We start from the raw sequence: 25,676 nt of genomic DNA on the forward strand, positions 1-25,676 counted from the left end.
ATATGTGCTATCAGTAGGCCTACGGACGCTTCACGCTTCAGGTCTTGGGTTGAGTTCAAAGGTGACACCTAGGTTTTTACGGAAGATTAAGATTGGGAAATTGTCTGTCTGCCTGCCTGGCTGTCGCCCCTAGAGGAAGGCAGAGATCAAGGGCGCCGATACTGTGGGTGCCTCGGGGCTAAAGCACCCACTGGGTGCTGGTCTAAAAAAAATAAAATAATAATATTTTTTTTTTTTTTCAAAATCAGATCGCCTGGTTCAGATCGCCACTGAATAAACCGAATTAACCGAAATAAAGTTACAAACCCCCCCCCCCCAAAAGTTAATTATCCGCCCAAAACCCGCAAAATGTTTCACTCAGACCTGTTGAGTCTTTGGTCACAGCATCACTAGAACAATAACACTTACCAACAAGGAGCTGGATCAAAGTGTAGCTCTTCTGTAGTGGAGCAGAACATCTGTAGGTCCCCTCATCTGAGAGCTTCACCCTGGACAGCTTCAGTGAGATGTTACCATTAGGAAGCTGATTACGAAACAGAGACGTTCTCTCTTTGTAAAACGGGATCAGGTCTTCGCCATGTTTGTAATCTCCATCTTGGAGGAGATAAATGAGGTACGGCTTCAGGTCAGGTCTGGACCACTCCCTGGACCACTCCACTGTCTTCCTGCCCATGTTGACTGGTGGTTCAATACGACATGGAAGGATCACCTCATCTCCCTCTTTGACCAGGATGTCCTGAGAAGACCCGATCACCTGATATTGTCCTTAAAACAAAACCAAATGAAGCACTAAGTTAGTTCATGATGCACACTGGACTCATACTGTAATCAGCTGTCAGTCAGCCAGTGGCATCAATTCAGCAAAAGCTAAGGTATGGCAAGGTCATGTCATGTGACAGCATTAATGTCAAAGGCCACCAATCACTCATAGGTTATATAGTATAACCAAACAAAGTCAATGGCCCCGATTCATAACGAGGGTCGTAAATATGGGGTAAATAAAGTTCGTAAAGGAGGTCGTATTTTGGTAGTCACAAACGGACGTGCAATTCCCAAAGGGGTTCGTATATCACAGAGACGTGCGTATGACCAGGTGTAGGAGCTGATTAATCTCGAAGTCTGCATCCAACAGCATCCAACATTAACGTCACTTTACGGCACAGTGTTGCCATGTCCGCTTATTATAAGCGAATTTGCGCTTATTTTTCTGTAAAGTTGCTTTTAAATATTGGTAACAGAGTGGGGTGCGGTTTTTTGGGCTTGCTTCTAAAGTGTAGTTGGTTATTTGGGCTTGCTTCACAATTGCTCAATTGTTTTAACCGGTGGTTCTCAAATATTTTTATGTCATGGACCCCCAAGTTAATATGTAGGCTAATTTATCCCTATAAGCGCCATCTGAAAATGTTTTGTGCCAGCTGGAGGCAGATTTGTGTTGTTAGAATGTTTAAAAAATCTTCAAAATATTCCACATTTTATTAAAATATATTTGTTCCTAATATAGCAGATCTACAAGCTCACAACGGTTTAATTAAAGTGCTTAAATGGCCTAAGTGCCAGTTGCTTCTTTTGGGCTTATTTTCATAGACCTGGTTGCTTATTTCTCTCACAAAATCTGGCAACACCGGAGTTGCAGAAGTTTAACTTCTCGTCCAAACTTACAGCTGTCGGGCGCATTGCCTTGACACTGACAGAGAACTTGAACATCATTCTGATCTGTCTGGAAGCGATGGATCAGCTGAACGTAATGTGTAATGTTTACAAGGTTTAACCCCGCTAGCAATTAATAGACTAATAACCTGGAAAGGATATAACATTGCTCACGTTTACCAGGTAAAAAGATGATGTTGAAAATAAATCCAGGGCATACAAGTGGAACGCTGCTATTCGATTATGGACCAGAGCTTATTGATTACTTATTGATTAAATTAGTTAATTTTTGATTAATATATCACTGTCCTACGTCTGAATGGGGAATGGATCTTCTGGACACAGCTTTCATCACTATAGTTTCCTCATCAGATGGTAACATTTATTAGGCTGTTGTGTGTGGCGTTCATGTGATCAATATACAGTAGAGTAGCCTACAGTAGGCTATTAGCCTACAAATTAATACCGCGGCACGGACACTGGTGCGTCAATCCCTCCGCAGTTTCATTAAGGCATGATAGCCTATTTTCATTATTACGTGACACTTTGGCTCAGATGGCCCGCTGGAAAACACACTGGACCTAATAATTCAGCTCTAAATGGAACTGATAGCCTAGAAAATAAATAAAAAGCGGTGGAATCTACATCATGTCTATATTATGCATAGGCTACAAGCAATACATCGTTTGACATTTATATGTCATTTTATATATATGTGTTGACAAATGTTGGGCACATATATATTTTATTTGAGGTTTGCCACTGTTGTAATTGATTTTGGCATGAAGAATAAAGCATTCTAAAGACATACGCACATTTCAGCCCTGGTAAGACAGCCTCGGGGCTGACCTGAGAACGTGCGCACCTGACGCACCAAACACAGACCAAAAAACGTTTATGAATCTGACTGCAGGTGTAGGATTTGTCCTAAATGCCAGTACGTCCAAAATATGGTCGTAAATCCCTTTATGGATCGGGGCCATTGTGTGCACATGGCTTGAGACAACATAGGCCTTTTCAAATGCAGTCTCATTCCTCGACTACAAACTCAAATGATGTAGGCCTATACAATGCAATCTAATCAACTGTCAGTCTTTGACATGCACATTCTGTTTTCAGAGTGGAACGGTTAGAGTAAACAGAGAAATAGCCTGTCTGTCTTGATAAGCAATCAATTTGACTGATTCTATTCATAAGCAACAACACAACACCACAGTATCACATGAACAGACCAGTTACAGACCAGACCAGTTACACTCCAAAGGCAGCAAATACAAATGGAAGAGAATAAGCCAGCAGTAGCCTAAGCCTACTGATGCCTTATTTGAAGGCACAGAGACACAGGCCTTCACCACAAGGAAGCAAAAGTATAATAAGGACCAGTGCTGCCTTACTTTAAGATGAACGTGTATGCACTTAATGAAAACAGGCACGATGATTAGTCCATCAGTGGATACTATAGTATTAAATGTCTGCCACAACTTGAAAAAATTTGCTGCTGCTGCTAATTAACAATAATGCATTGCACCTGTGCTGACCTACTAAACCGGGGAATATTCCATTTGTCACGATACAGTAGGGGGGATACAAGTGATGTGGAGAATATAATACAATAATTTTGTTCCCATTTGCATTTGCAGTTATTTTACAATAATTTAATAACAGAATTATCAGACCAGATAGTCATAGAGACCTTCATGAATCTATTTTAAAAAGTAAATGAATTGTTTCCCCCCTGGAGCCAAGGTATGACAGCTACCATACCTTGCCATACCTAATTGATGCCCCTGCAGTCAGCTGGTTGTTTATAAACAGTCACACTTTTCTACATGTCAATCACAGCTCATGTTCTCAACAGGGTGTTCTCTTTATATAGAGCGTCCTCTTTCATTTGATCCCTGCTTCTCAACACTGATGAACACTGATGAACACTGATGAACACTGACAAACACTCAGCAGGAGGAATATACATATCATAAACATTTAATGGCGATATGAGGTGGTGTGAATCTAATTTTCACCCTGCTGGGTGGCAAGCTAGCCAAATGTTTTATTGAGAAAAAACCTAGAACACACCACTGGGTCTATATCATACATGGGCAACTGGCGGCCCAGGGGCCACATGTGGCCCCCACCTTCACTTAATGTGGCCCACAGGTTAATATCAGAATAGTGATATATTATTGATTTCAGCTGTTATGATTCTAAACATACAAACATGACCCGCTTTAATTACTTCAGTCTATATTAGTAGCTTAATGACTAGTATTAACATTCTATTGTCTTTTTATGTCCAATGTGTTTGTATTTAAGTTCATAAAGTTAACATAAGTATAACTAAATGCATTTGAAATTAAATACAACTTTTACTTTTCAGGATTCCAATAAAACAAATTGCAAAAGAAATACAGGATTCCAATTCAAATATAGCAAAAATAGCAGATCTAAAACATCTACAAGCGTTGCGTTTTGAGCTTGTAGATCGGCTATTTTTGCTACTTTTGTGTGACATAGAATCACGAAGTACGGCATTCATTTATGAAAAAAAGTTAAAATACGGAGATAAGAGGTGTCTGCCCGACAGTATATGTAATGTGTTCCTCTGGAGTGAGTGTGTAAATATAGTGGTCCTCTACATCATTAAACAGACAGTATAATGTGTTCCTCTGTAGTGAGTGTGTAAATATAGTGGTCCTCTACATCATTAAACAGACAGTATATGTAATGTGTCTCTGTAGTGAGTGTGTAAATATAGTGGTCCTCTACATCATTAAACAGACAGTATATGTAATGTGTCTCTGTAGTGAGTGTGTAAATATAGTGGTCCTCTACATCATTAAACAGACAGTATAATGTGTTCCTCTGTAGTGAGTGTGTAAATATAGTGGTCCTCTACATCATTAAACAGACAGTATATGTAATGTGTCTCTGTAGTGAGTGTGTTAATATAGTGGTCCTCTACATCATTAAACAGACAGTATATGTAATGTGTCTCTGTAGTGAGTGTGTAAATATAGTGGTCCTCTACATCATTAAACAGACAGTATAAGTAATGTGTCTCTGTAGTGAGTGTGTAAATATAGAGGTCCTCTACATCATTAAACAGACAGTATAAGTAATGTGTCTCTGTAGTGAGTGTGTAAATATAGAGGTCCTCTACATCATTAAACAGACAGTAGATGTAATGTGTCTCTGTAGTGAGTGTGTTTATATAGTGGTCCTCTACATCATTAAACAGACAGTAGATGTAATCTGTCTCTGTAGTGAGTGTGTTTATATAGTGGTCCTCTACATCATTAAACAGACAGTATATGTAATATGTTCCTCTGTAGTGAGTGTGTTAATATAGTGGTCCTCTACATCATTAAACAGACAGTATATGTAATGTGTCTCTGTAGTGAGTGTGTTAATATAGTGGTCCTCTACATCATTAAACAGACAGTATATGTAATGTGTCTCTGTAGTGAGTGTGTAAATATAGTGGTCCTCTACATCATTAAACAGACAGTATAAGTAATGTGTCTCTGTAGTGAGTGTGTAAATATAGAGGTCCTCTACATCATTAAACAGACAGTATATGTAATAGGGCTGAATCCAAACGTTCGAAGGTTCGGACCTTCCTTTGTTATGTCGGCATTCGAATCTTAATTAATGAGTTCGAACCTCCGCTTTTTTTTAATATACATATATATATATATATATTTTTTTAATCTTAAAATATATATCAGAATGTGATATATATCAGAATATCACAGTACTATGTTGTGTTTACAATAATTTGAAAGTCACGAAAGTCACGCACGCAGGCACGCACAGTAGAGATGTGCGGATGGCCTCTCACGTCACCCGAATCCGCATGTACAAATTAATTATCCGCCCGTTATCCAACCGCAATAATTATATTATCCAATTTAAATATCCGCACCAACCGTTTTTCCCGTATGTCAAAATATTATAATTTTCTGGTATTCCCCGTTAGTTTTATTATTAGTTGTGCGATGCGATCACAAAATGCATTGATTTAGCCTATGGAATGTCTCTGTGCGGCATCCAACATACATGCGGCATCCAACATACAGAGCGCACTGCTCTGCTGCCAGCGGCACCGGTTTTTAAAAAATAGAAAAGACAATCAATGCATTTTGTGATCGCATCGCACAGAGGCTGCTCTACACACTCACACAGACACAAGCACGCAGAGATTTAGCTATTTTATGGATAGATATATTAGATGTCATTAATTTATTTACCGCAATATTTCACCCGCGGTTTATCCGATATTAATTAATAATTATATTTGATTGACCCGAATCCACCCAAACCGCGGTTAACTGCGGCAACCGCGGCTAAAAATAGTGTTCTTGGCACACAACATGAAGAGAGTATAGCAGAGGTGAGGGCCGACTCGGTCGGCAAGACTTTTTTTTTTGGTTCGTCACGAGACGAGAGTGACGAGAGTGAGACATTTTATTTTAAAAGTCGTTGTTTGCTAACTGTTTCAAGCTGCCACGCCCTGCCATACTTATGTTTTATAGTTGTTGTTTAATGTAACTAAAAGCCCTGTGCAGAATATTGTCTGTCGTATTGTTAGATATTGGCCAAAAAGAGAGCGAGTTGTCTGGAGAGAAAAAAAAAGACACTGTGACAATTAATGCGCCTGTTTTATTTTTCTGTTACATGAATGAAGGCTTTCAAGGGAGGCTATTGATCTGCATTGCTTGTACTGTCTGGTAACGAACGACTTCAGCAATAAATCCTAAACTTTAGGAAATATCTTGTCTTGTTTGATCCTTAAATCCTTTCATTATGGGCATTATGAAACAACTTTTTTTTAAACCAATAGACTATGCAATGTCGGCTCTATAATGAATTGCAGCTTGGTTAAAGGCACGTTCGTTTAATTAATTAAATAAACACGATTGTTCGAACGAACGTCCTTCGATGGTTCGAAAGTCAAACCATCGTTGTATTCAATTAATTAATAAATAAAACGATGGTTCGACTTTCGAACCATCGTTGCATTAATTAATGAATAAATAAAACGATGGTTCGAGTTTCGAACCATCGTTTTGTTAATTAATTGATTAAAAACGATGGTTCGACGTTCAAACCACCGTTTCATTAATTAAATAATTAAATACGATGGTTCGAACGTCCGTTCGAAATTCCTCGCCGAAGTTCGAATCCTAAAAACAGGGTTTGGGTACAGCCCTAATATGTAATGTGTCTCTGTAGTGAGTGTGTAAATATATAGTGGTCCTCTACATCATTAAACAGACAGTATATGTAATATGTTTCTCTGTAGTGAGTGTGTTAATATAGTGGTCCTCTACATCATTAAACAGACAGTATATGTAATGTGTTCCTCTGTAGTGAGTGTGTAAATATATAGAGGTCCTCTACATCATTAAACAGACAGTATATGTAATATGTTCCTCTGTAGTGAGTGTGTAAATATAGGTCCTCTACATCATTAAACAGACAGTACGTTGCGATGGGAATGATGTACAAAAACGAATTTCACCCACTTTTTTACCTTGTAAACCTGTGATGTGACCATAAAACTGATTCTGATTCTGATCATTAAACAGACAGTATATGTAATGTGTTCCTCTGTAGTGAGTGTGTTAATATAGTGGTCCTCTACATCATTAAACAGACAGTATATGTAATGTGTCTCTGTAGTGAGTGTGTAAATATAGAGGTCCGCTACATCATTAAACAGACAGTATATGTAATGTGTTCCTCTGTAGCGAGTGTGTAAGGCTTCGTCCACACGTACACGGGTATTTTCATAAACGTAGCTTTTTATATGCGTTTTGGGGGGTTCGTCCACACGCAAACGCGTTTTTGGTCCATGTAAACGCATCTTTTTGAAAACTACGGCCACAGTGTAGATTTCTAAAAACGGCGTTTATGCGTCGCCGTGTGGGCGGCGTAAACGGAGTTTTTCACATTATAAGCATGCGCAGTTGAGAGTACTGTAATATAATATAATATGAGATAATTATTAGCCTATAGCCTACATCATTTATTTAATATTCCTTTCCTCACTGTCATTGCATGTTGACCGCGCATACACTTGTCTTCCATTAATGGTAGGCTATGTTCTACGTATAGGAACGAATTGTATTCTGTAGGCCTATGAATAAACAAAATTGAGTTTGCACCGAAGAAACATTTTGCAAAATTAATGTTACTCTGTCAATCATAATTAACAATCAAATCAAACGTGTAGACTCGTCGCTCCAGTAAATTTCATACAATGACCTTTTCATGCTCCTCTTTTTAACCCAGCACCCCAACAAGTGATGTGCATTCAAATCTGCATTTTTATAATTTAAAAAAATAATAATAGGCTACTGGGTTGTGGGACACAGGCACTCATTTATCAAATATTTCCAAGTGACATAATTACATAATTGGCCTACAAGCAATTAAAATCAAGCGATTTAAAAACAATCTAACATATTTACAATGTTATAAGTTAGATGCTTAATCATTCACCCATTTAAAAAGTGCCATAACAGTCATACAGATCTAAAGGATTTAGCTGGAATATTTTCATGGAGAGAGCGGTCTCTCAACTTGGGTAGCCTACAGTTATATATAACCGACATAAGCGCAGGAGCTCTTCTTCACGTTGTGTGTTTTTGACCACAGGACTTCAGCAGGAGATTGGAGATGGGTAACTCCCACCAAACACCAGCCAGCCATTATCCATTAATGTTTAAGCATTCATTAATCACTCACTCCATAAATGTTCAGATTGTGACATTCTGACCAGGGCAGGCTATCCCTCATGAATGTGCATGGTGTTATGGGCTTTTTATTTGCAAAACAGCAGCAGTCAGGTCTCCACAGAGCGCACATTGCGCACTGCTCTATTAATGGGTTAAATTAAAATACAAACCTAATCCATTCAGTACGATGTGATGGTATCATTATTCTTGACAAAGAAAGTTTATACCGTGACCGTCACAGAATATGGTAATCCCACTGGCAAACCCTGTAGGACTATAATAAAAAATCAATAAGGTAGGAAGGTTTGCGCTCTGACAGAAAAGGCTTTACCAAAAGTTACAGCCAGGTGCGAGATGTCAGCAATGACGTCGAGAAACAATAGAATATTTTTTTGCATCCAAAGAGCCACAACATATTTTTGTCAATGTGTGCTTGTCAACAATCTTCTTGTAATTCAATAATCACCATTTAATAGTGAGTGTAGTAAAAGTTGCAGGACAGTTTGTGCTCCGGTGGAGAGCTGCGCATTGGGCAGGAGCCAGCTGGTGATGCTGACGTCGTTCTGAAGTAGATAGTCTATCTATGGTTTGTCTGTAAAACATCTATACAGTAGGCAAGGCTATTTAACCTATAGGCTACTTTGTTTGATGGGAAAGCATTGCGATGGAGAAATCACATCCAATATAAACTAAAACAACTGGATGTGAATCACCCATGTTACCTCGTAACCTCGCTGCCTCTGTGATCGCCGACGGTCTATTTGAAGAAATAATCCACCGTTTACTTTGAGTTGAGGACATGAAGAATGCAGGCCTACGTTTTCAATCACACTAGTTTGGCTGAATATCCACAACATGTCATGTTATGGTTTAATTAACTTTAAGGGGAGCTGGTCACCTTGCGCTGGAGTGACTGTGACAGCCTCAAATTACTAATGCGTGCCTCGGATGAATTTGTATTTCGAGCCCACAAAATACTAATTTGAGGCCACAAGATAGTTAGGACGAGTTTACTTAACTTGTACTTAAGTACAGTACTTGAGTAAATGTACTCAGGCCATGTTTTTAGAGAAATTTTTACTTGGATTATGCAACATAATAGCCTATGTGCATTCATCATATTCTTTATTGTGGTGGAGAAATGTTTGCTATTCAAGGATTATTATTATTATAATAATATTATTAACATTATTCGTTGCGCACTGGTCCAATACAATATAAACCAATGCGCTGTTGGTTATATCTATACACAGCCACAGCCTGGCACACAACAGAATCTTCTAATTCTCCAGGAATGTCTGTGATTATAATTTTCCTATTATCAGCAGATGTGAGAGTGTCAATTCCTTGTGTCTATTGTGTTTATATAAGATGATAGTCTATTCAAAGAAGACAATTTGTGCCGCGTGATGCCATTCGCTCCAAATGACACACCTCAGTTGTATTCATGGATTACATAGGAAATAATGAACTGATTACAATAATATACAATTCTCTCAAATCAGTAACAGGTAGGTCATACGTGTGTCCATCAAATATGGTTTTATTGAAAGGCAATCCAAGGTTAGAGCTTGGAAACCAACCTTCGGAGAATGTCTGACGGCTTGGATCGCCTCAGTGCGGCTGCAGAGTTAATCTTGGAATTTGTCATTACAATTTTACTGTAATCCACAAAAGTGTGACTGTTAATTCCTTGTGTCAATACATTGTTTTTATCACCGGTCTTATATCTTATATTTAGCTTTTATGAAATGTCTGAGATCATTGTTTTTTTTTGGAAGATTGGAAATGTATTCTATTGCTAGTTTGGCCACAAAATAGGCTATCAGCACGTCACACAGCTTGTACACACACACACACACACACACACACACACACACACACACACACACACACACACACACACACACACACACACACACACACCATGTATCTATCTATCTATCTATAAATCTATAAATCTATCTATAAATCAATCTATAAATCTATCTATAAATCTATCTAAATATCTTTCTATTCATCTGGAATCTATCATCTAAAGACCACTGACTGCTCTGTCTGTAGCCATAATGCTTTAGCTATGATGTCAGCTGACAGTAGCCTATATATAATATAGTATATAGTATCTGATTATTAGGCAGTGCGTTTGGCGTGTGCGTAAATATGAATCTGGCAGCTAGGGGATAGGGATAATACATTAATTGACGTTCATTATACCATATAGATATAGGTGTTTTCATAACATTTATTTTTTCTTAAATTATTATTTATTCACCTGGGGGAGGGGGTACGTGTGGCAATAACGCCTGGGTTAACTGCGTGCGTGCGTGCGTGTGTGTTACGGCCGCGGACTTTTGATAGGCAGGCAGGCAAGCAGACAGACAGACAGACAGACAGACAGACAGACAGACAGACAGACAGACAGACGGCTGTGGGCGCACCGCTGGAGCGCACTCAAGCATTGGTTTGTATTGGACTAGGCAACGAACAATAATATAATAATAATAATCCTACACTTTGCAGATATAAATTATTATATTATAAACTATACATCAACCACTTCAGCCATATTTTATAGATATAAGAAAAACTAGAAACAAATTTCCTACGAAAATTTAAGTGTGCCTGGTTGGCTGAGGAGTTGGCTGAGGGGCTTTGTTGCCGTGGTAGCGAAAAAAGTAATAGCCTGGTCGGCCCGGTCGTTGCGCACGTTTTGATGTATACATTGGCAGGGGCGTGTCAACCGTGTGGGAGGAGTAGCATTTTGATCCCCCCGGGCGGCCAAAAAAGTCAAGAAAAAAACAGCAAAATAACGATTATAAAATCAATAAAAAATAAACCGAAACTCAATAAAGGAAAATTAAAAAAACGAAAAATTTAAGGTAAAAATGGGCATCTAAAACAATGTTTGAAAGAAATCTAATATATATTTTTTATATATAAACAATTACTCAAATGGTTTCAAGTGCTTGTTTCACCCACTTCTGAAGGTCTGACGCAAAGAATTACCATTATACATTTGTTTGCAGACGCCTATTTAGGGGGGGTAGGCGAAGTTTTGGAGCATTTCGGGCACTTTTCAAAACCGGAAGTGATAAATCCACTTCCTGTTGTGACGCATGTGTTCGCAGACCCCCATTTAGGGGGGGTAGGCAAAGTTTCGGAGCATTTTGGGCACTTTTCAAACTGGAAGTGGAGAGGTCCAAGTCCGGGTTGGACCATTGAGCTGCATACCCCTCAGAGAGTATTTTGGTGTAAAAAAAAAAAAAACGAACAAAAAAAGTTTGGGGAAAGAAATGTGGGGAAAAAAAAAAAAAAAGTTCGGAAAAAAAAAGTTCGGAAAAATAAAATGTTGAAAAAAAAAAAATATGGTCCACCCAAAAATATGTCCACCCATCAACCTGCACTCTTAACCGGATCTGTAACCGTTAACATGGGTTTGAATGGGGGACTGTAAGGGGGCGTGGCTACGTGGGTGGGGGCGTGGCTATGTGGTTGGGGGTCCCCGGACCCCCAACACCCAAAGTCATTGATAAGCAGTTGGCCATGTGGCCGATGAGAGGAGAAGAGATCGTGGTCCATTTCAATGTAAAAGGTTCATTACATCATCATCCTAGATGAGGATGATGATGATGAAGGGTAGGTTTGTAGAGAAAGTGTGAATTTTGGACTGAAAAGGGGGCGTGGCTACGTTGTTTCGCCTATAACGTCGCCGTGGTAACGCGGAACGGTGAGAAAAGTAATGCGGTAAGTGGGACGGTTGTCCCGCACGTTTTGATGTATACATTGACACTAACGAGTAAACCGTGTGGGAGGAGAAACTTTTTTCGCGGTACGTACGGCCAAAAGGGGCGGAGTTTCGCAGTTTTTGGCTAATAACGTCGCCATGGTAACGCGTGACGGAAATTCACTTCCGAGCACACGATTCCCGACCTGGCCGCACGTTTTGATGTATTTATTGTTGCGGTAGTGTAAACCGTGCGGCCTGTACGGTCCGGCAAACTTTTGTGGCGACATAGATATCTGGATTATTAAGTATGGCGGAATGCAACAAGTGTGCCACTGCCATTGCATGGCAGGCACACTTAATAATAATTTGTTATGTTCTGCAAGCACTTAAGTTGCTCTAACATATATGTTGCAAAGTAGCCTGTCTATTAACAATAATAATAATAATAATAGCCTACTGGCACCGGTGATAAAAACACAACGTCAGACATTCCCCGAAGGTTGGATTCCAAGCGCTAACCTTGGATTGCCTTTCAATAAAACCATATTTGATGGACACATCTGTATCACCTACCTGTTACTGATTTGAGAGAATTTTATATTATTGCAATCAGTTCATTATTTCCTTTGTAATCCATGAATAAAACTGAAGTGTGTCATTTGGAGCGAATGGCATGGCGCAGCATTGACGTAGCACTTTAATTCCTGGGCCAGGCGCAACAGCACATTGGTTTGTATTTTATTATTAAAGATAAATATCTATTAATAAGATATATTTGGCTGTCATCGCGAGACTACAGTTGTTGACCGCCGTGAATAGACAGTCTCGCGATGACAGCTGCGTTTTTACCGTCTTAATGCGTTTTCATGTGGACAGAGAGATTTTTGTAAACGGGGCCGTGTAGACGCGGAGGTTTACAAAAACGAAAACGATAAATCTGCGTTTATGAAAATACCCGTGTACGTGTGGACGAAGCCTAAATATAATGGCCCTCTACATCATCAAAGTTGCATCACCCCTGGTCTACAGAGATGTACTGTATTATAATCAGGTTGTATAATGAGTTGCTGGTTGGGAAACACACTGGAATGTTTCTGTTTTCATTGATGTGTCTGATAATACACACACACACACACACACACACACACACACACACACACACACACACACACACACACACACACACACACACACACACACACACACACACACACACACACACACACACACACACACACAAATGCATAACAAATAGAAAAAACACAAAAGAGAAAAAGTTAAAACGTCTCCATTCAATTGGAATTTACATTGACCAGGTCTGTAGGGGGCGCAGTGGGATAACTAAAAATGTTTTCCATCCGGTGGAATATTTTCTTTCTGGCCCAAAGGTGTATTTTAGAGGTGAGGTGAGGGGCTCAGAGTGTTCCCACTGAGGAAAGTAGGCTTTAAACATCTTAAACCCGTCTTTGTTTTGTTCAGTAGCGAAAGTGTATTTTATATTTTTACTAAAGGACCTAGATGCTGCTAGCTGTAGAATACAACTCTCGTAGACGTATTTATGATTCTGACGTTTTCAATCTACTAGAGTTGTAGGGTTCACCCCCCATGGACACAGGGACTTTCATCTCCTAGCCCTAGATCTCCAAACATGTACAAATGCAAAAAAAATGTGCTTACCCCCACGCCCCAAATGTTAGCTCTTTATACGGGGTAGTAGTTTCCCAGGTAGCAACTGAGCGTGACCGCTGACGTCAGGCTGGTAGTTTCGGGGCGTGCGGGGCGTGGGGATAGACCGACAACGCTGGTCTGTCCCCACGCTGAAGGGGTCTCGCTCATTGAAATGCGTGGCGATGTGTCGTGAGCGTCTATTGTCGCACCAGTGTGACGCTGTCCATGTTGAGGACAAGACTCTCTGTCTCTCTGTCTCTCAGTATTACTATACTTGTGAGGACTCATACTTGTGAGGACATAATAAAGCACGTTTATGGATCCCATTAGATTTTTTTTGCTATTTTTCACCCTGAACCTAAGCTTGGTGTTATTTAGTGATCAAAACAAAGTAAGGTGACCTAGGATTCATTCTTATTGTATTGTATTTACTCATTGCATTGTTAATTCTGTGTATTGGGATTTAATTCCTAGTTAAAATACAATTAAATAATTTGCTTGTGTTACCTTTAACTATTATTTGATACTCAAGTGGCATATTGTTAATAACACACATTAATTAATTATGAATATAACTTCTTATGAAGTATAGTGAGATTGGAATAGATTTTTTTTTTAACTGTTCTTTAAAACATTTACTCATTTACTCTGGTCATACAATATAATCATGATTCATGCACATGTTCAAATTAAATAGTACATTTTTGTTAAAAAAAGAAAGGGACTATGTTCTCTGGCGGAGGGTTACTCAGACGGAGGTCTACACATGCGGAGTAATATTCACAGCACTCCTCCCACCCTGTCTCTCAACGCGGAAGGAGGACCTTTTTAACTGTGCGAAAAAAGTCTGGTGTGTTTCCACAGAGACGGTCGGCAGTAACTCCTGCCCAGAACTTGCAAACAAAGTTATTTTTCTGAGCCAAGAGGTGAGTTTCAGCTTTTATGTGTCTTTATGTATATGTCAATTCACTTTTAAGCCAGTAATAATAGTTTTATTCGATCCTATTTTAGGTTTTTGCTCGGTGTACAGCCCATCCCCCACTCCCCTCTGAAAACGCGTGGGGAGTTTTTTCAAACAAACAAGTTGCTTGTTTGCTCTGAATTAATGCTAAGATATGTATTAATTATCTTTGAAGGATTTTATGACGATTACTTTCATTGATAGCTTGTTGTATATTAGAAATGGCGCGGAGAACTGTTTGAATTTGGCTTGTTTGTGTGTGTCTGTGTGAGCGTGCGAGCGCGCGTCGTAGACTACACAACATAATGTAGTTGGTTGGTTTAGCTGTTTAATTGTCTTATAAAGGATGTAATGACGATATTTACTTGCACTTGCTTGTTGTAGAGTAGACTAAACGGCGCAAAACTGTTTGGAGTTTGCGTGTGTGTGTGGGGGGGGACGGTGCGTGCGTACACACACACACACACACACACACACTCTTCACTCTGCTCTTTTCATTCTGTTTGCACTCTTTTCTTTAAGTCTTTTTACGTTTTCTATCATTATTCTATTGTTGTTATTACCTATGCTGCTGCATTGTCTGAAGGAAATATTAGTCCAATTTAGAATCCATTTATCTAGTTGTAATTCTAGTCTTGTTCAGTGCATACTGTTCATTACATGTAATGTAATGTGTTTTCTCTGTCTCTGCTTTTCAGCTGTTGGTGTCTAATGGTTGCTGTTCCACACCATCTGATGTCTACACACTCCTTGCTGCCTACCGAATGAAAGCTGCTCTGCTCATCACTTCACTCCAAGGACTTTCTTGTTTTGGATCAAATCGAAGAGTCCAAAACTCAATTAATGGACCAAATGTTTTATCAGCAAAGTATAATGTTCAATATAATGATAATGATATCCCTTTAACAAACAAAACTGAGTTCTCTTATAGTGGACCAACATCAAACGATACTCTTTCTGGTCAATGTCAGCTCTGATGGGGCCTCAGTCCTCTTTCTGTTTACTATAATACATTTTTAGGGTTAGCAGCAGGCAATCTGTCTACAGCAAGACTACATACGTATAACTGTCAATGATGGTATTTACAATGTCATAGATACACATGTATGTAGTTGCACTGTTTTATCTCTTTTCTAATGCTGGTATGGTATTGTGGGGTTTATTTTACTGCTTGTTTGACATATTGAGAAAATGCATATCCTCACTGTGGTAAGTCCGGAATTCAAACGTTTCTTGTGTAAAAGTAATACTCATTATGCAGACTGTCCTAATGGTCTCAAATGTATATAAATCTAGCAGATCTACAAGCTCACAATGTGTTACATAGCAACCCATTGTGAGATTGTAGATCAGCTATTTTCAAATGGCTGACATGTATATAGGGCTGAAGTGGGTAATGTATGTTTTGTAATCAAAATCTACAAAGTAACTAAAGTTGTCAAAAAATATAGTAAGTACAATGTTTGTCTGAGATGTAGTGGAGTAGAAGTACTGAAAATTGGAAATACTCCAGTAAGTAAAAATACATCAAAATGGTACTTAAGTGCAGTACTTGAGTAAATAAACTTAGTTACTTTACACCAGTCCTTCTCAAACTTTTCTCATGTCAAGGACCCCTAATTGACACTTATTACCCCGTGGACCCCCATTTGAAAAGATAAGCCAGGGACCCCAATAAGAGAAGGTTTTTACGGCTCTCTAGCAGTGATTCTCAACCATTTTAATTTCAAGGACCTCCAGTTTGACATGCATTAGGCTACGGACCCCAATTTAATGGCATTTATACCTCTGGGACCCCAATATACACTGTAAAACCAATGTTAATCGAACTCTGAGAGTGTACAAATGGAACCATGTACACTCTTACAGACCCACAAGGGTCCATTTGTACACTCTCAGAGTTACAGACCCACAAGGGTCCATTTGGTTCCTATCAATCATTTGACTGTGGAACCCCCCCAAGGACCCCCACTTCAAGAACCAATGCTTTACACCACTGACTATTGTTACAGACAAGAGAAGCCCAACAGAACTGTGATAGCCCACATCATCCTGCTTTGTACAATTGTGATAGCTTTATGCATTTCTGCATTCTTTTACTATTTTAATAAAACGAAAAAAAAAAACAAAGTTCACATCTGGGCTCCTTTATTACATGTGTTTATATAAATATGTGGGAGGGAGGGGGGTTTACAATAAATGGGGGGGTCATATACGAGGGGGGGTTCGCAATATATGGGGGGGGGGGGGTCATATACGACAGCGCCACACTACTCGGCCGCTCGCGGGTCCACCCGGCCCGCCAGCGCTACGCCTGGTGTGCGCTCGGCGCAGCGCACGGTAAACGCTGATCAAGGACGTCACGTGGAGACGTCGGTTCGCGACGAGCGGACGCTCCGGTCGGCGGGGCGTGGAGACGTCGTCACACTAGAAATCTGACATGATTTGCTACCTGGGTTAATGCAATAATCCATATCTTTCAATAAAGAAGTGTTTTAATGCCGTCTGTGGCCGATTCTGTCGGAAGTTTCCAATGGGCGGTAGACGGGTAGTGACGGGGCGTATCCGGTGAAACCCGGAATTACACTCAATGTAAACAGGAAGTAAACGAGGGTCGGAGGGTGAAAACATGGCGTTCGGCCACAGACGGGATTAAAACACTTCTGTATTGAAAGATATGGATTATTACATTAAACTACTACCCCGTAGCGAGAGTTAACATTTGGGGCTTGGGGGTAAGCGCATTTTCTTTTTGCATTTGTACATGTTTGGAGTGTCTACGGGCTTGGAGATGAAAGTCCCTGTGTCAATGGGGGGTGAACCCTACAACTCTCGTAGATTGAAAACGTCAGAATCATAAATACGTCTAGAGTTGTATTCTACAGCTAGACCTGAGCTAGTCTGGTAGCCCTGATCCAGAGCGTTAATTAGAGAGAACTCACTAAACGCTCTGGATCAAAGCTATTCTGGAAGCAACAACGCTATTAAACCACATTATTCAACATGACAGTTCTCCTGCGCGTGCATTCGTTCGTGCGTGCGACCGGTTCCGTGCATAGCCTAGTAACGGTAAAGCCGGGTCTAGTCAGAGAGTCAGACACAAACATCAAACAGGCTGAAAGTTTAACTCCACTAAAACTATATAGTTAGTTAGTTTTAACCCGGAAACTAGACAATATTAGTCTGGCCGTGTGTGTGTGTGTGTGTGTGTGTGTGTGTGTGTGTGTGTGTGTGTGTGTGTGTGTGTGTGTGTGTGTGTGTGTGTGTGTGTGTACAGTCCAGTGTATGAATATTGTCCATAACTCCACTATAAATACTATAAATAAGTAAAACATACCTGTGACAGATGCGTTGTAACAGCTGCTCCACATCAGCAACATGTAGAAATAAATACATGGTTTTACTGTTAAAACACTGACTTTTACAGATAAAAGTGAGATGGAATAATCCGCCATGTTTTGCTGCTCCTCCACAAAGGATCATATGAGGGGTTTTTTACTTTCGGTTTCATGAGTTTGTCTTTGTGTCACAGTAGCCCTGAACCGAGTCATGGATGAACTTCAACCTGGTGTTTGTACTTTATACATTTACAGCCCGAACATATACATAAACCTTCAGATATAAAATATAAAGTTCTTACCCCATGGCCACGGATGTTACAATACTACTCGGGCCAGCAGAAGGACCCGTATGGAGTTACATTTGTGTCTTTATTAACCAAACAAAAGAAAAACATTTGAGAGAGAAAAAATATAAACAGAGCAAAGAATAGTTTTGAATGAAAACGAATTAAAACAGCAAGCAAAAAATAATAATTTGTAAGCAAAGGAAATTATATAAACAGAACAACAAAATATTTTGAATTAAAACAAATTAAAAACGCAATCAAAAAAATATATTTGCAAGCAAAAAAATATAAGATTTGAAAGAAAATAAAAAATAATTGAGAACAAAACTTTTAAAATTCAAGAGTGAAAAAATAAGGAAAAGCTGTTTAAACTACATAAAACAAAATACTTAGTAAAATGTTTGGGTAATAAAATGTGTTGTTTTTTTCTGATTGCAAAATGCCTTCTCTCTCAAAACTTATGTCTTTGGTCTCGATTTTTTTGTGTGAGGGGTTAAAGTTCAGAAGGCGGGTCCTACGCTGATAGATGTAAGACACCTCTCCATTGGTCACTTGGAGTCTGAGTGACAGCTCCCCCTTCCTTATGTAGTTTGTTGATTGCAAGGATGGAGGTGTGTTACCATAGATATATATAAAGGCTAGATGACTCACCCGCGCTGCTGGCTAATGGAGTACGACATTGCCACATGGCGGCCATCTTGAAACAGTCATTCATAACATTATGTCTATGGTGCATATACTTTAAAATAACCATAGCGTGCTCAATTTTCATCCGATTTTCAAACGGTTTGGTGTGTTGTAAACACCAAAGATGTAATAAAATTATATATTATATAATTATAAGTATGCAGTATAATAACTACATCTTTGGTGTTTACAACACACCAAACCGTTTGAAAATCGGATGAAAATTGAGCACGCTATGGTTATTTCAAAGTATATGCCCCATAGACATAATGTTATGAATGACTGTTTCAAGATGGCCGCGGTTGAGCTACGCTTGCGCCGTCCCCTTGAGCCATCTAGCCTTTATATATATCTATGTGTGTTACGGCCAGCATGGTTTTTTGATTGATTGAATTATTAGCAGTTTGCAAAAAAAAAAAAAAAACATGAAAGTATAATGCAAGGTCAGCTAAGAGTATTTAAAACCCAAGAAAGATGACTTGTTTCCATTGGGGTCCTTTGTACTCAATTCATAGAGACATTTAATGACAGACAGATATACACTACTATGCAAAACATCATAAAACTAAAACAAAAAAAATATGTACAGTAAACAGTTTGAGTAAACAGATTGATGGAATACTTTATTAACAGTAGGATACAGAGGTACAATTGTACAATGATTGTTATAAGGATAACACAAAAAGTCTTGTTTCCATTGTGGTCCTCTGGGACTGAGGTCAGAGCTCCATCCCAGATCTGGGCGCTACACTATTCGTTACAATATTGAGCATTTTAGGCTATTAGCAATTCAGATGATTCCCTAATGTTAGGTTTCTGTTCTACTTACAGTTTGTGATCTGTATTTAAAATTGTTGTATTGTTGTTACTGTTATAGTAGGCCAGTGGTTCCCAAACTTGGGATCGGGACCCTCAGAGGGGGTCCCCAGATTAGCTTAATGGGCAACATTGTTTTCTCTCTCAACAGTAAACAAACCAACATATACAGTTTAAGTGTATACAGGGTAACACATTTCTAAAGTGACAATTTAATGACTTTTAAGACCTTTTTAAAGGCATTGTGCGCTTGTTGTTCGGCTATTTTCACAATATTTATCTGTGGAAACGAGTCAAACTAAATCTAATGCCTACAATTTCAAGTGCTTGTCAGGGTGGGTGGTCCCCAGTTCAAGTATGATTATTTTGGGGGGTCCCCAGTTCAAATATGATTATTTTAGGGATTCACAGCCTGAAACATTTGGGAACCCTTGAAGTTATAAAATAAAGCTACATTATTTTATGTTATATTTGTTATTCTAATTAAGGCAAGGCTGAAGTGACTGGCCTACTGGCCAGGCCCATTCCAGATAGACTGCTTTGGAAACGTTTCGTCTGATAGTGTGCTTACTTTATGATTAAATGCCACATGCATTTTTTCAACCTGCCAACCTTAAATCCTAACAAATGCAGTTCTAACTTAGTGTGCAGAAGCACTTTTTGTTTTGGCATTCTCGTCCAGCATTTCAGTATACACAGACAAGGCCTAAGTTGAGCAGAAATCTATTTATCCAACATTGACTTTCCTATAATTAGCATAAACTGCATTCGAAGGTCAAATTAACAGCAATTCACAATGTATTCATACAACTACATTTTCAGTGAATTGTTTATTAAAATACATTTTAACCAAAATGTGGGCTATATCGTATGCCATCGTATGCTAACCCTAACATCGACAATTAACACAGATTTACAAATGGTCTGAGTTTATATTATATTTCCCCAAATCCATCTGTGTGAATGTGGTAGAAGCTGTTGTAGAACTTGTTACTTGGGTTCACATAAACTTTAAACACTGTGACACACTTGCCATTTGTAGAGCAGTTGTAGAGCAGATTTGAAAGAAGAAAAACATTTTAAAACAGTTACACTGCCAGTGCCCTTAAAAAGTGCAATCATTTCAAACGTTAGGGAGGGTAAGTGATTTTCTTTTGTTAAAATAAGTGTTAAATAGCTCTAAATTCTGATAGTACTCATTGCTGTATAGAGTGTTCAGTAACATCTCTCCGTCACTCTAACAGAAAATGCATGCTCAGGTTGGGATGCCAATTTTATCCAATCAGGATAGAGACCTCAGTCAAGATACAGAAGTGAAATTGGAAGTGATGACACAAATAAATGAGTAGACAAAATTGGACCTGAAACACTTTTAAAATGGGTTAGGGTAAGAGGTTCATAATCTGCCAAGTTTTCCTTTAAGTTTGTATCCTTAACACGAGTAAAAATTGACAATGGACTGGAGTAAGAAAGTGACAATGTACAGTTATTTACAAGTTACACTCTGTCAAAGCTTGCACCGTTAATGTCCGAAAGCAAGTTGGTCTTAAAAGACTCGTAATCTTCAAGGTGGGCTGTTGGAAGTGTTACAAGCACTAACAATGGGATAACAAACAGTGTGGCCTGGCCTGTGGACTAGACAGTTGTGGTCAACTATTTTGAATTTCTTTCTCTCCGACACCAGCAAATGCCTGTGTCCCTGCCCAGTCAGCCACTGCATCACCATGAGCACAGAGGGTCTCTCTCCCTCAGCCGCATCTTCTGGTTGTACATCTTAGAAAGGACAAAAGATCAACATCTGAAGTAACAAGTTTCAAAGCTTAATAAAATACACAGCGGACCAAATATGATTATGAACGGAAACTGTATTATTTGTCTGACAGTCCGATATCCAGATAATGAAATTGTGTTGTGCTACTGACAAGATACACTACGATCACTTGAGAATATTGCTTGCCCTGTACCCGGTTAGTTAGTGGCCCCACTTCTTCTCTTTATGAAAACAAACAAGAAACTACGGAGCTTGCACAAAAACTAATTTCACCCACTGTTTTACACCTGTAAGCCTATGATTTGACAATAAAGATGATTGTGACAAAGATTATTCTGATTCTAAAATCGGTTAAAATCTGGGTATATTTTGTGCTGTATGAGTGTAGGACAGGGTTTCTCAAAGTGGGTGCCGCAAGGGGTGCCGCAAAATACTTTGATAATGTTTGGAATGTATCAATATCACTTCAGTTTAACACTTAGAACCGCTACTCTTAATAAAACGGACTTGAGGTGCACTGTACTAGGCTTACGAATGCTTAAGTCAGGGGTCTGAGGGTTTGTAACCCCAAGGGGGCCCTCAGAGTTACGACGGGGGGCTACCAAATGCATGTTTTTTTTACATTAACCACTTGAACCCTAGCATCCCTGCCTACACTGAAGAGAACTTTAGCCAAAAATAGCAGATCTACAAGCTCACAGCACCTCGCACTGCAAGCTTGTAGATCTGCTATTTTTGGGAACGTTGTTTGGTGTAGAGGGAAAAAAGAGCAGACCAAGTACAGAGTGAAAGGTCAAGTTTACTAAGTATTTGAGGGCTGAAGTAGTGAAATGTCTGAAAATACACGTTAACATGAATCCAACATGACAGTGTCTGTCAAACAAGTCTATGAAGCTATCTATGAAATATATGAAAAAGTTTAATCTTAATTCTATACAGTATGTATTGGGGGCCCTGCTTATCTTTCTCTGAGCGAGGGGGTCCTTGGCCTGAAAAGCGCTGAAGACCCCTGGCTTAAGTTTCATACTCATTTGGGTTCCCAGAACAACAATTATGTCAATATATAAATAGTTACGCAAACGTCAGAATGTACCTGTTTGGATGCGTCGTAGTTGAGAGCCTAGCACACTGAGCTGCACTTTTAATTTACTCAATGATAACATTTGCATCACATGACGCAAAAATAATTGCAGCACATCACAATAAGAGCATAAACTAACGTTATAGATGATTGACCTGGTAACTGGAGTAGCTACATAATATACATGCAACGGCATGCTGCAGGCTGGCAATAGCCGTTGGATGCGCGAGTGACGGCCACTAGCAGCACAATAATTTATTTTAACTTACTACATCTTATATCATTAAATTAAATAAAGTCGCCATAGGCCTAATATGTGAAAAAGTTAAAAGGAGGGAAGTTAAAATACTTACGCACTGACTATCTGTCAAAGTTTCGCAGCACAAAAATCTGCCACAGCTGGAGAAATGTACTGGGAGCCAGAGTGGAATGTTGTTGTTGTTGGCTGGGAGGGGAAAGTTGTCAAGCTGTCACTCAGACTCCGAGTGACCAATGGAGAGGTGTCTTACATCTATCAGCGTAGGACCCGCCTTCTGAACTTTAACCCCTCACACAAAAAAATCCAAGAGAGAGAAAAAAAAATCGAGACCAAAGACATAGGTTTTGAGAGAGAAGGCATTTTGCAATCAGAAAAAAACAACTTTCGTTCGCAAATGAGGGAAAAAAAACATTAAAAACATTTTATTTAGCACAACACATTTTATTACCCAAACATTTTACTAAGTATTTTGTTTTATGTAGTTTTAACAGTTTTTCATTATTTTTTTACTCTTGAATTTTAAAAGTTTTGTTCTAAATTATTTTTAATTTTCTTTCAAATCTTGTATTTTTTTGCTTGCAAATATATATTTTTGATTGCGTTTTAAATTTGTTTTAATTAAAAATATTTTGTTGTTCTGTTTATATCATTTCCTTTGCTTACAAATTATTATTTTTTGCTTGCTGTTTTAATTCGTTTTCATTCAAAACTATTATTTGCTCTGTTTATATTTTTTCTCTCTCAAATGTTTTTCTTTTGTTTGGTTAATAAAGACACAAATGTAACTCCATAGACCCGTATATTCCGTATTGTTGAATAAAAAGCATTTTAATTCTATCGCTGGCCATTTTCTCAGTTTTTTCAACTTCGCGACCCTATCGGTTGGGACGTGTATTGCAGTCTGATACTGGAGTTTTAGCATTCTCTTGTTGTTGTTGTTGTTGTTGTTGTTGTTGTTGTTGTTGTTGTTGTTGTTGTTGTTGTTGTTGATGCTGGGGTAGATCCATGAGGACTTGTCTGGCACCTGTAGCTGTTAGCAGGTGGCTGTGACCATATGTGACTGTTGCCCTGACCTGGATGAGGGGGTCAGTTATAATGTCCTCTGAGACCCTCACAGTATCTGAGTCAGACCGCACCCACTCCAAAGACACTCCAGTGTGGACACTGTCGTTCAGGTCTGGCCAGTCCGACCAGACCCCAAAACCTGTTGTGACTCCCTGGCCAGTGGAACCTTACGCCTCCTTAGGTCCAGGAACAGGGAGGATCGAGCCAGCTCCTATCCTTGTCATTGCTCACACACACACACACACACACACACACACACACACACACACACACACACACACACACACACACACACACACACACACACACACAATCCACATTATGCTCAGCAAAATGCAATACATTAATATGAACATTGCTGACAGACTTAATGTCAGATGTTCAAATACCAGATTGTGTCTCTAAAGCCTCTCTCACATCTTTATGTGTAACAATGTAAAAAATAAACTCACATTCACATTTCTGTGCAGCTCTGAGGGCTGAATTTGAACATTAAGTGTTGAATTAGAAACTAGACTTGACACTAGTGCCCTGGAAAACAAATAACTATCTGGGGTTCTTCCACATAGACAATCATAAGCTATTATCAGACACTAGACAAAAGCAAATCACAGATCAATGTAATTTAAATGGATGACAACAACACCCCACCCCTCCCCCGTGAGTATTTGCTTTTGAACTGTGCAGCAGTCAGTGTGTGTTCAGTGTATGTATTGTGGAGCTGCTCAAAGTGATTTAAATGGACAGCATGTCCTGTGGCTCGGCAGGGGAACACACGTGTGGAATTGGTTTTCATGGTGTTATAAATCAGTTGGCTAACCCAGCATATCTTCTCTGACCAGAGACTATTTACCGGGTGGCTCCATTAATTTTTACACCATTTCTCTTCTTCTTTTTGTTATTGTATTTTATTAAATGCAATTTATTAGGTCCAAGCCAAAGTAGCCTACATCATGTATCAGAATCACTTCTACTCAGACAGAACCTAATTTTTGTTACTTTTAACATTCAGAACCCCTCTCAGCAATACCGAAACACAAATAAAAACAAAACCACTACTCCAAAATCCATTGTTTACACCTAAACAGATGCATGTTACAATCGGGCCGCTCTGCTCTCCACTGCTTTGGCTTTGTTTACAGAACAGAACTAACGTGCATAGAGTAATACAACGATGTAAACTGATGAAGAACAGATACGTGCAGACAATCATGTGGATTTTAGCTCAGCAACATTAAATTAAAGATTTATAGACCAAAGATACTCAAGGTGAATTGTTTTACTAACTTTAAGATAAATCAGTTTTTCTGCGATAACTTTCTCTAGTCTGGATGAAAATACTTTATTCATTACAGCACTGGTCACGTACTGATGTGATGACGTTAATAAAATTGACCAATCAAGAGAAAACATGCTTGTTGCAACCATGACGCGTTACAATCTTGGCGGCTCTCCCCTACTGTCGATAACCCTACCGTGTTAACATAGAAAGTTCCATTTGATGTGGAACTCAACCTGGAAGTGTCCACTACGTTTATGAGTAGTTGCCACATATTTAAAAAGCTGTTGTAATTATCATGTATAATAATAATAATCTTTATTGTCCCCGAAGGAATTTTT

The 25,676-nt window shown here is 39.0% G+C and overlaps 1 protein-coding gene across 1 annotated transcript in view; it reads right to left on the reverse strand.

Annotated features, from left to right (window-relative positions):
* LOC308085710 (uncharacterized protein) overlaps nt 1-18,213 on the reverse strand; it is a 45,197-nt gene extending 26,984 nt beyond the window's left edge. The window contains exons 1-2 of the mRNA XM_080428982.1: nt 18,087-18,213; nt 409-765 (exon numbers count right to left, since the gene is read on the reverse strand). Of these exons, the coding sequence (XP_080285108.1) occupies nt 409-765; nt 18,087-18,204 (475 nt within the window). The 5' untranslated portion in view covers nt 18,205-18,213. The remainder of the gene's footprint in view (nt 1-408; nt 766-18,086) is intronic.
* Between the last annotated feature and the right edge of the window lie 7,463 nt (nt 18,214-25,676).

The sequence above is a fragment of the Gymnoscopelus braueri genome, assembly GCF_963280865.1.
Source record: "Gymnoscopelus braueri genome assembly, chromosome: 5".
In the NCBI taxonomy this organism is placed as follows: Eukaryota; Metazoa; Chordata; class Actinopteri; order Myctophiformes; family Myctophidae; genus Gymnoscopelus; species Gymnoscopelus braueri.